Source organism: Chrysochloris asiatica, unplaced genomic scaffold, assembly GCF_000296735.1.
Source record: "Chrysochloris asiatica unplaced genomic scaffold, ChrAsi1.0 scaffold00014, whole genome shotgun sequence".
NCBI lineage: Eukaryota > Metazoa > Chordata > Mammalia > Afrosoricida > Chrysochloridae > Chrysochloris > Chrysochloris asiatica.
The window spans coordinates 13,178,078-13,189,042 of record NW_006408532.1 but is presented as its reverse complement, the minus strand read 5'-3'; the positions used below and the strand labels follow the sequence as shown (position 1 = coordinate 13,189,042).

The 10,965-nt window shown below is 39.0% G+C and overlaps 1 protein-coding gene across 3 annotated transcripts in view; it reads left to right on the top strand.

The window, feature by feature from the left end:
* The window catches only part of TSC1 (tuberous sclerosis 1), a 41,670-nt gene that overhangs the window by 21,107 nt on the left and 9,598 nt on the right, over nt 1-10,965 (top strand). For 2 of the 3 annotated variants that reach the window (XM_006834903.1, XM_006834901.1), the window contains 9 exons: nt 1,430-1,605; nt 2,225-2,337; nt 2,637-2,748; nt 2,840-2,961; nt 5,509-5,578; nt 6,332-6,436; nt 6,726-7,287; nt 8,746-8,789; nt 9,660-9,826. In XM_006834903.1, coding sequence (XP_006834966.1) covers nt 1,430-1,605; nt 2,225-2,337; nt 2,637-2,748; nt 2,840-2,961; nt 5,509-5,578; nt 6,332-6,436; nt 6,726-7,287; nt 8,746-8,789; nt 9,660-9,826 — 1,471 coding nt within the window. The remainder of the gene's footprint in view (nt 1-1,429; nt 1,606-2,224; nt 2,338-2,636; nt 2,749-2,839; nt 2,962-5,508; nt 5,579-6,331; nt 6,437-6,725; nt 7,288-8,745; nt 8,790-9,659; nt 9,827-10,965) is intronic. The other variant, XM_006834902.1, reaches the window with a different exon arrangement.

The following is a 10,965-nucleotide window of genomic DNA, read 5'->3' as shown; positions in this document are numbered from 1 at the left end:
TTCTCATTCTCTTGGGATGCTGTGAAGTGTTAATTTTCTTTGAGATTGTCTTATGGGCCATTATATTCTCTGTCCTTTTAGTGCAGTCTATTTTATCCTGTGATTGAGTTGATCTTTTCCCAATCTGAGACTCTTTTCCTAGGCATTTACCTCCCTTTACCCTGTATTTGTTTTGATCATAGACTGACCTCTCATAGTCTCTGAGTTTGTTCTTATACAGAAGCATGATTTTTAAAATCAGATTTAGTAAAGTTTAGTTTACATGCAATAAAATTCATTAATTTGATATGTTTTAGCAAATATTAATCATGATAAACAATTAAAAAAAATTTTAATGCCCTTTGTGGTCAGTCTCTCCCAACTTCTTGCAGCCATTAATCTGTTGATAACATGGTTTTTTCATGGTGTGGTAATAATATTTCTTCTGTAGATTATATCTTTGGTTGGATTTAGACTATTTATTACCTTTCTATTACAGGCTGTGCTGTGATGAATACTGTTGTATATATATCACTATTGTTTAGCTTGGTGTTTGTCTTTTCATGAGATCATGTTTTTAGAAATGGAATTGTAGATCACATATTGAAAATCTTTAGATAATTCTTGAAATAATCTTGTGAACTTTCTTTAGGTTTGGGTATTTATGCACTATTTTACGTTTAGTGATGGATTAGAAACCTAAGGCTTTGATGGGAGACCTTGGGGCCTGATGATTTCCAGGCCTCCCTGTTTGATTTCCATTGTTCTATGGGAAATTATTTCTCTGGGAGCTGCTTTGCATATTTTATGTTCTATTTGAGTGTATGCCTAGTCTTTTGTTGTAGTTTGGTTGTTATGTGCCATGGTGTCGGTTCCAACTCAAAGTGACCCTGTACAGGGTTTCTGAGACTGTAAATCTTTATGGGAGCAGAAAGCCTCATCTTTCTCCCGTGGAACAGCTGGTAGTCTCAAACTGCTGACTGTGAGATTAAGCAGCCCGATTCGATTTGTAACCACTACGCGACCAGAGCTCCTTTTTTGTTATAGCTTATATACAGATAATTTGATGTAACCTGTTTCAGTTAGATATTAAGTCCAAACGAAACCCTCAGCTATCAAGTAAATTCCATTTCACAGTGAGCCTATAGGATAGAGTTGAACTGTTCTTGAGGACTTCCAAGGGTATATATTTTTCCGGGAGCAGAAAGCCTCATTTTTTCTTAGAGTGGCAGGTGAGTTTTAACCAGTGACCTTTTGGTTATCAGTGCAGTGCTTAACCCACTGTGCCACTTCAGCTCCTTTAAATCAGTTATAGCTTTGTACTGTTGAACACTTGTGTTGGTGTGGTTCCGCCTCATTCACTGCTAAAGTGGCCCTGAGTTGAACTCTCTTCGGTAGTTGATTGAATGGATTCAAACTTGCATTTCTTGATTTTCATTACCTTCTATAGGTGGAAGAGATTAGAAACACATGATGTTGTCATAGAGTGTGCCAAAATCTCTCTGGACCCTACAGAAGCCTCATATGAAGATGGCTATTCTGTGTCTCACCAAATCTCAGCACACTTTCCTCATCGTTCAGCTGATGTCACCGCCAGCCCTTATGTTGACACACAGAATAGCTATGGTAAAAAGTGACTTTGGTACTTATCTGCTTTACAACTTTGTCTCTGGAAAATGTTTATTTTATTGACTTATATCAGGGTTTAGCAACTTTTCCCAAATATTTAAAAGATAGATTTACCTCTATGTTTTCCTAGTTAATGCTTCCTTCAAGTTTTAGAAGTTATTATGATTTAGAGTCCCATGTTCTTGATTTCTTGTATGATGGTATCTTAACAAACTTGGGCATGTGTCTACAATGCATTAAGGGAAAAAAAAATGAGTTCAAGTATCTGACTGCTTGGCCCCACTTTATACGAGCATCTTTCCACTTTTCAGACAGGGAGATTTCCTAATCTAAGATATTGCCACAGTTTTAATAAATCTGTACAATCTACAATTAGATCACACCTGCAGAAGCTGTGAATTCAGATTCTGTTTAGCTATATACATCAAATCTTACTAAACTTTATTTTAAAGAACTTTTAAAACATTACTTTGTCCCTAAGGGTGTTAGGAAGGCACTCAGATTTGTTAAATATAGAGAATTCATTATTTTCAAATGGTCTAAAGAATCATAATTTATGATCAGAACAATCTAAAACCACACAGTAATCCCATGTGTTCTCTCCCTTTCATTTTAGGGAGTACTACTTCAACCCCTTACTCTACTTCTCGGCTGACGTTCAATACGCCAGGGCAGCTACCTCAGAATCTGAGTTCCCCATCAACACGGCTGTTAACTGAGCCGCCACAAGTATGCTATAAAATCGTGTACCTGCTCTCTTCTCTGCTATATGGTGAAGCTAGCCATTTGGTTTAAGATTTAGTTTATGATTGGGAAAATCTCACACTTCTCATTTTATGGATTAGTTGTATTGCCACTTGGGTTCATTTTGGAGTTTAACTGCCTAAATGTAACTTGTCTTTGATAAGCTTTCTTAAGATACCTTTTATAGCTGAAAAGGCTAAATTGGAACTGCACAATTAGTTTATGGATATAAGCCTTATGGATGAGTTAAAATTCTCTATTAACATATATTATTTAATCCCTAGGCTACTCTCTGGAGCCCATCTATGGTTTGTGGTATGACCACTCCTCCAACTTCACCTGGAAATGTCCCACCTGACTTGTCACATTCTTACAGTAAAGTCTTTGGTACAACTGGTATGTATGCCTAAAGTTGAATTTGATTGGTGATTGGTCATAAGTAGATTTTTAATAGTTAGGTCATTTCTAGTCTGCCTTTCTCTCTCAGCAGGTAGAAAAGGAACCCCTCTGGGGACCCCAGCAACCTCTCCTCCTCCAGCCCCACTCTGCCACTCAGATGACTATGTGCACATTTCAGCCCCTCAGGCCTCAACCACACCCCACAAGAGGGTACGTGTTGGCTTACCATCTGGTCTTCTGCTCAAGTACAGTGACTTGCTTGCTGCCTCAATTTGTAAAGTCTAATTATACCAAATATATTTTTGACCTAAAATGTGATGGGTTTGTATCAGAACATTTGAAAATAGGCAAACCAGTGGATCTCAGTATGTAGTGTGCAGAAACCTCAGGTTTTAAAGTCTTCTTAGGTCCACTAACTATTTTTATAGGAATACTAAGCAATTTTGAGTCCTTTGCACTGACAAGTCAGAAGCAATGGTAGGCAAAATGGCTGGCACCATAGCATGGTCAAGACAGGCACCACATTCTGCTAATAGGTATTACATTCTCTCCTGCTAGCTTAAAAAAGAAAAGAAAATTACTTAAGAATGTCTTCTGTAAAGCAGTAGAAGTTATTAATTTGTTTAAACCTTGACCCTTAAGAATATATATGAGGAAGTATCAAAAAGTTAATGAACAAATGAAATTAAAAGATAATGGAAAATTTCCATGAATTCTTTGAAGCCCTCTTGTACATTTAATACTTTGTGTGACAAAATAGAAAGCATGCATAAAACACTGTTATTGCATACTCCAAAGTATGACAGTGATCTCAAGTACTTGTATGATTATTTGAGTTGAGAGCTGAACTAGTGGCTCTCTCTTTTTTTTTAATTTTTTCATGGAACACTAGTGTTATTTGAAAGACTGACTATCTATAGTTATGGAGACCTTGGTTTTTGGCAGGCCGTTTCTCAAAAGATGAAGTGAGTTTGTCACTTCAAGGTAAACAACTGGTCCTTTCGGCCAGAGCCGCCATCTTGCAATAATCCACCAAGATGACAAACACAACGGGAAAGAGGCGGACACCCGCTATATGTTCTCCAGGCTTTTCAGAACACATGGGGTTGTTCCTTTGGCCACATACATGCAAATCTACAAGGAAGGCAATATTGTGGACATTAAGGGAATAGACATGCCCATTCCATTCCCAGTTCAAAAAGGCACACCTCACAAATGTTACCATGGCAAAACCGATAAAGAGTCTACAGTGTGACCCAGCATGCTGTCGGCATTGTTGTGAACAAGCAAGTCAAGGGCAAGATTCTTGCCAAGAAAATTAATGTGCACATTAAGCATATTAAACACTCTAAGGGCCAAGACAGCTTCCTGAAGTGAGTAAAGGAAAATGATCAGAAAAAGAAGGAAGCCAAAGAGAAATGGACCTGGGTTCAGCTAAAGTGCCAGCCTGCTCCCTACAGAGAGGTGCACTTTGTAAGAACCAAGAGAAAGGAGCCTGAGCTGCTAGGACTTATTCCCTATGAATTCATGGCATAACAGGAGTGAAATAAAGATGTCTGAGGTGCACACACACACACACACACAAAGAATAACAACCGACAGTTGTTTTGCTGCCAATGATAAAATTAAACTCTAGGTAAAATGTAGAATGTACCGACTCGATGGCACCTAATAACGACAACAAAAATGTAGAATAATAAAAAACATGTGTTAGCCGTTCTAAGCTTGCTAGCTTTCTAAGACTTTTCTGATGAGACTGAAAAGTCTTGGGAAGTGTGGTTAGTATGTGGTATTATATATAATGAAATGTATCAACATATAGAACATCTGCATAACTTGGTGAACCAATAATTTCCAAATGACCAATGTATGATTTACAGAATCATGCATATGTAAAAGTGGTTATTAGTTGCCATGGCTTTGACTCCTGATGATCTTATGTATAATATAACAACATTTGGCCTGGTCTTATGACATCATTAATATATTTGAGTTCATTGTTAGAGCTATTAAAGTGCAAATAGACTTAGGAATTTAAACACAGTGTGAAAATTGATATAGTTCCAAATTCTACATTGTAACTAGCCTTTAAGAAACTACCACTTGTTGAGTTTGGGTGTGGCATCAAAGAAGATACTCTGTACAATTATCTCAAAAGACTGTTAACATACTTTTTGCAACAACATACCTGTGACGGGCCAGGTTTTCTTTGCATACTTAATGCCTAAACAATATATTGCAACAGTTTGGATATAAAAGCCAATTAGAGAATCTAGTTTTCTTCTATTAAATTTTGAAAATTTTGAGATTTAAAAAACGTAAAACAGTTCCACTCTTCTTACTTTTATGCTTGGAAAATCTTTTTATAAAATATATATTGTGTTAACATAAAATGGGTATTTTCTCAATTTTAACTTCTAATATAGGCACTACCAATAAATACAACCCAGAGGAAAAAAAAAAAAAAAACACTTGGCATTCTTAATAATTTAAAAATATATGAAGGCATTTTGAGACCAAATAGTTTGAACCGCGAGGTTGGCAGTTCAAGCTCACCAGCATCCTCGGAAACCCTGTGCAGGGTTGCTATGGGTCAGAACTGACTCAATGACACTTAACAACACCAACAAGGCTAGCTAGCCTTTAAACTCCTTTATAATATGTTAAAAATTAATATATTTAAGATATTTCTCTTACATCAGAGCATTTATAAATGGTTTGTGTGACTCATGTTGTAAATGGTACTTCTCTTTTCAGGAAGAGAGAACAGATTCTACAAGGCCATGTCCCCACAGACAACAGCATCGTCCTAATGACAGAGGATTAGGTAATAGTAGACCCTGCTTGTCTCTTCTCATTTTCTCTTCTATATGTGTCGATGCAAGGTTAAGTAGAAACAAAGAAATTCTGGAATCTGTAAAACTCTGAAGCTTAGAGACAATGAAACAAGTTAAAAGCCAACCTAACAGTAACATCAAAAAAAAAAAAAAAAAAACCTTTTAAATTATTGGTAAAATGCATGTAAGTAGTTTGACTTGATCAAACTATGTGATTTTATCTATTCTCTGGAGCCTTTAAAAAACAGAGAATTTTATTTTCTGTGGGATTATTCTTCCATACCTTAATTAGATTGAGGAGTCTTGGTGTTGCACTGTAAGATAAACGTTGGACCACAGGGCCGTTTTGAACTGCAAGGTCAGAGGTTCAAACCCACCACCAGCTGCTCCTTGGACACCCTATACAGGGTCGCTGTGAGTCGGAACCAACTCATCGGCACTTAACAACATAATAACATGATTAGATTGAGTTCCTGGGTGGTGCAAATAGTTAAATACTGAACTACTAACCAAAAGGTTGGCAAGGTGAACCCACCCAGAGGTATCTTGGAAGAAAGGGCTGGCAATGTGTTTCTGAAAAGTCATAGCCTAGAAAACTCTATGATATGAAGTGCAGTCTTGAGCAAGAATCAACTCAACAACAATGGGCTTCATGGGAGACTTATACTCTAATGTCAGTTTCAACGTTACTTGGGTTATAAGTGTTATTTCTTTTAACTTTAAATTGTCTTTTTCCTCTTTAGAAGAGTCACATAGCAGCAAAGGTTCTGTCACTCTGAGTGACCTTCCAGGGTTTTTAGGTGATCTGGCCTCTGAAGAAGATAGTGTTGAAAAAGATAAAGAAGAAGGTAATGTATGTGGGATTCTGTGCCTGCGAGGTTGCTTTGAGATGATAAAACAAACTTTAATTATTGTTCTGCTATAAATCCGCGGTCTGGTGTCCCCACACTCAGGGTCGCTTTCTTTGTCTTCCCGTGGTGTGGGGGTAGGAAATGGGTGTGTAATTCTAAGTCCTATGCCAAATACAGGGCTTGTATCTACCCTTCTGGGTCCCACTGGTTAGTGACAGCATGTGAACCTCTATTACCTGGATTGAATATTTTCTGTGGTTCCCTGTGTTTCTTTTCCTCCTCTCAGCTGCAATATCTAAAGAACTTTCTGAGATCACTACAACAGAAGCCGAGCCACCTGTGGTTCCACGAGGAGGATTTGACTCTCCTTTCTACCGAGACAGTCTCCCAGGTTCTCAGCGAAAGACCCATTCAGCAGCCTCTGGTGCACAAAGCGCTACTGTGAACCCTGAGACTTTAAACTCCTCTCTGGACAAGCTTGGGCCTGACACACCAAAGCAAGCCTTTACTCCCATAGACCTGCCCTGTGGAGGTGTTGATGAAAGCCCTGTTGGAACCAGGGAATGCCAGACTTCTTTGGAGATGAATATCCTCACTCCCAGCCCTTATAAGATTCCACCTCAGAGGGGTGTGAGGTTTGGAAGTGGGCAGCCTCCCCCATATGATCACCTTTTTGAGGTGGCATTGCCAAAGACTGCCTATCAGTTTGTCAGCAAGAAGACTGAGGAACTGTTTAAAAAAGCAAAAGGAAACACAGAGGAAGATTATGTGCCCTCTACCTCCCCGATGGAAGTACTGGATAGGCTGATACAGCAAGGAGCAGATGCACACACCAAGGAGCTTAACAAGTAAGGCGCTTGAGACCATTTCCTTTTGATTTAAGCATCTAAAATATTATAATACAGAGAAAGTGTAAGGAAGGAATAAAAACCATTCTTCGTGCTGTCATCTAAAGGCAACTCTCTCTCTTGTTTTGTCATATATCCTTCTAGTTTGTTGCCTTTTCATAAATTTGTTTTCTATGTGTCCATTACGTTGGAATAATTAGTTGGGTACTATTCCATTTAAGGAGTCCTGGGTGGCGCTGTGGGTTAATGTGCCAGACTGCAAAGCTGTTTAAACTGCACGGTTGGCAGTTCAAACAGCTCCTCGGAAACCCTATACAGGGTCGCTATGGGTCGGAATCGACTCAACGGCACTTAACAACAACAACATTCCATTTAAAAAGGGGATTTTCATGTACAGGCCATTTCATGCCACTGAGTGAAGATGCTCAGGTGCTTTCATATTTGCCATCTGAAAATGTGAGGATGAGCTTATAATATTTCAGATAATATTGGGATATTTGTCACAGTGTTGTCTTCTTTAGCTACTGAGAATTTATCTTTCCATTTCTGGTAACACAGTTTATTAGGTGGAGCATTTAATTATCAGCATTCCAGTGCAAGTTCAGGATAGCCTTACCCTCTACCTTCCCATGATGGCACACAAGGTGTCTTATAAAGAAGTCTCTACCCAAGATGCTTGTTTAAACCCTTCTTTTACCATTTTCAAAGGATATCTAGGGAAAAGATGTGGGAATAACTAGTAGAGAATTAGAATCCTCTGCCATTTCTAAACAGAGTTTTGGGAATGTTAGTTTTTAATTTTCTTCCATATTGTGGCACTTTAGGGTAAGCATTCAGCTGCATTGTCGGTTTGAACCACAAGTTTGGTGGTTCAGATCCACAGCTGCTCATTGGAAACCCTGTACAGGGTCGCTATCAATTGGAACCAACTCGACAGCACTTAACAAACAAAAACAAATAGTAACCTAGTTGGAATTTGATGGACTGTAATGTTTGTTTCCCTTTGTAAATGGGATTTTATGCAATCGGCTCAGGTAGATTACCTATTATTTTCCTTAAATTTGGGTGATAGTCATTGGTCAACTAAGAACTATCTTTCAATAGAGAGGATTGAAAACAGCTGTATTTTATTATACATTGCTTTGGAGAACTGACCAGAAAACCAGCTCTTGTTTTATCATGCATTGTTTTGAAGGACTGAGCTCAGTGTTAGGGCTTCTCCCCTCTCCTTAGTGGTCACAAATAACTGGATGCCCTGCCCACTGGCAGAGCACCCTCTGCTGCTAGCCAATATGAGACTTTTTCTGCACCTCTGTGTGGGCTTCTAGTTGGAGACTTCCCAAGGCCATTATGGATTCTGACAGCAAGGAGATGATCTAAATATTCTGCAATTAAAAGTACAGATAAGTTTTTCTAGGTAAGACTGGTAACTTTGTTACTCAAATACTTTCTTCCTAGGTTGTCTTTGCCCAGTAAGTCTGTAGACTGGACCCACTTTGGAGGTAAGTTGTTACTTTAGCTCCACATTGAACCCTAGGATTCTTGTTTGCTTGTTGGCTTTTTTGTCCTTGAAGGAGGTGCCCATAGGAAACCAGCTGGTTATCTGCTTGTCTAAAATATCTCAAGTGTTACAAAGTCAGCATTTCCTATTTTTAAAAAGTGGCCAAGTACCATGAGTGTAATAGAAATTCAAAAAGTGCAGATGTTCATGCCAGGTGTCCCTAGAAAAAAACATAGGTGTAGTCAGTGGGACTGAGAAAGTTATTGGGGGAAAATCTATCACTGAAGAAAGAAAGGGCCTTATGAAATAGAAGGGGGTCTTCCATTTATATACTGGAGTACCGGTGTGGTACTGCAGGTTATTAATGCGCTGGACTGCAAGGTTGATTTGAACCACAAGGTCACGGTTCAAGCTCACCAGCTGCTGCTCGGAAACTTTATACAGGGTCACTATGAGTCGGATATGACTCTATGGCACATAACAGCAACAACAGATAATGGGCTGTAGGATAAGTACTGAACTGCTCACCATCAATTGTTCAAACCAGCTAGCCAGCTTCTCCTTGGAAACCCTGTATAGGGTTGCTATGAGTCAGAATCCATTTAATGGTGCTTAACAATAACACATATATGACTGATCCAAGTTTGTAGTGAAAAATAAATAGAGGTCTAAGTGAGTCATCCCACTTTAAAAGCAGATGGTAAATACCTACTCTCCCCACCTTGCTGTGATCCAAGTGGTCAGTTGCCACGTAAGTGGTGATTTGTCTGCAAGGTATTGTGTTTTTAAGCTAAGAAAACTTGAAGGGAGGGGCTCTGATTGAACTACATGTCAAAAGCATCTCTGCCACCTCCCTCTGCTTTAAAATCAGGCTCTCCTCCCTCAGATGAGATCCACACTCTTCGCAACCAGCTGCTTCTTCTGCACAACCAGTTACTCTACGAGCGTTTTAAGAGGCAGCAGCATGCTCTCCGGAACAGGCGGCTCCTTCGCAAGGTGATCTGTGCGGCAGCTCTGGAGGAACACAATGCTGCTATGGTGAGGACTTGTGCCCGGGCACTGGGAGGGGGTGGACTTCACATTTTGTTTAAGTTGTGGTCAGTCTGGTAACTTGTAAAGAGCAGTGTCTACGTTAGGTCAAATCTCTCATCCTAGCTCTACCTCTGCCATTACCGCTTGCAGGGTTTGGGGCAGGTCCTATATCTCTGAACTTGAGGTGTGAGTGACTAGATCTCTGGATTCCCTTGCAGGAAACTGGTGATGAAAGATTGCAATGAACTGTGATGCTGAAGGAATCAAGACATTATTTTGTTTTTCTAAATATGAACCCAACTCTCCTCAAGTTATCTCATGGCATAAAATAAGTGTAGTATGGTACAGTGGTTGTCAAGCCATTGAGACTTAGAGATTGAATCTTGGCTCTACCACTTCGTTCCTTGAAAAATTAATTTAACTTCTTAAAAACTATGTTACTCATTCTATATCTAAAATGGGAATCAGTTGTGAAGATTAAAAGAAAATAATTTCAGTAAGTCACTTGCTCAGTGCCTAGCACATTGTAAATGTTCAGTAAATGTTAACTTGTTATCATAAGTTTCTCAGAAGAAAGGGAGCTCATTGTTAAGATAACTTACTTAATCATCTTAATGAATTTAATCAATACTATGTATTAGAACTAAGGTGTCCTGGTGGCATAGTGGGTTACATATTGGACTACTCACCACAAGGTCAACAGTTTGAGTCTATCACCTTCTCCACAGGAGAAAGATTCACAGCTTCAGAAACCCTATACAGGGCCACCATGAGTCGGAACCAACTCAGTGGCACACTACTACCATGTAACCTCAAGGTCGATGGTTTAAGCTCACCAGCTGCTCCATGGGAGAAAGATGGGCTTTCTGTTCCTGCAAAGATTTACAGCCTCATAACACCCTATTCAGGGTCACTATGAGTTGAAATCAACTTGATGGCACTTAACATCAACATGTATTTGAGGTTTCATTTCAGTTCTGGTCTCTAGCACTTTTTTTTTTTTAAATTAAAGGTTTTTATTGTGGATTGAGTGAGTGAAAGTTTACAGGGCACATCATCAGTTTCACATTCAACCATTCATATAACTTGTTTCATTACATTGATTATAATCCCCTCCATATACCATCAGTTAAAAGTATTTCTCT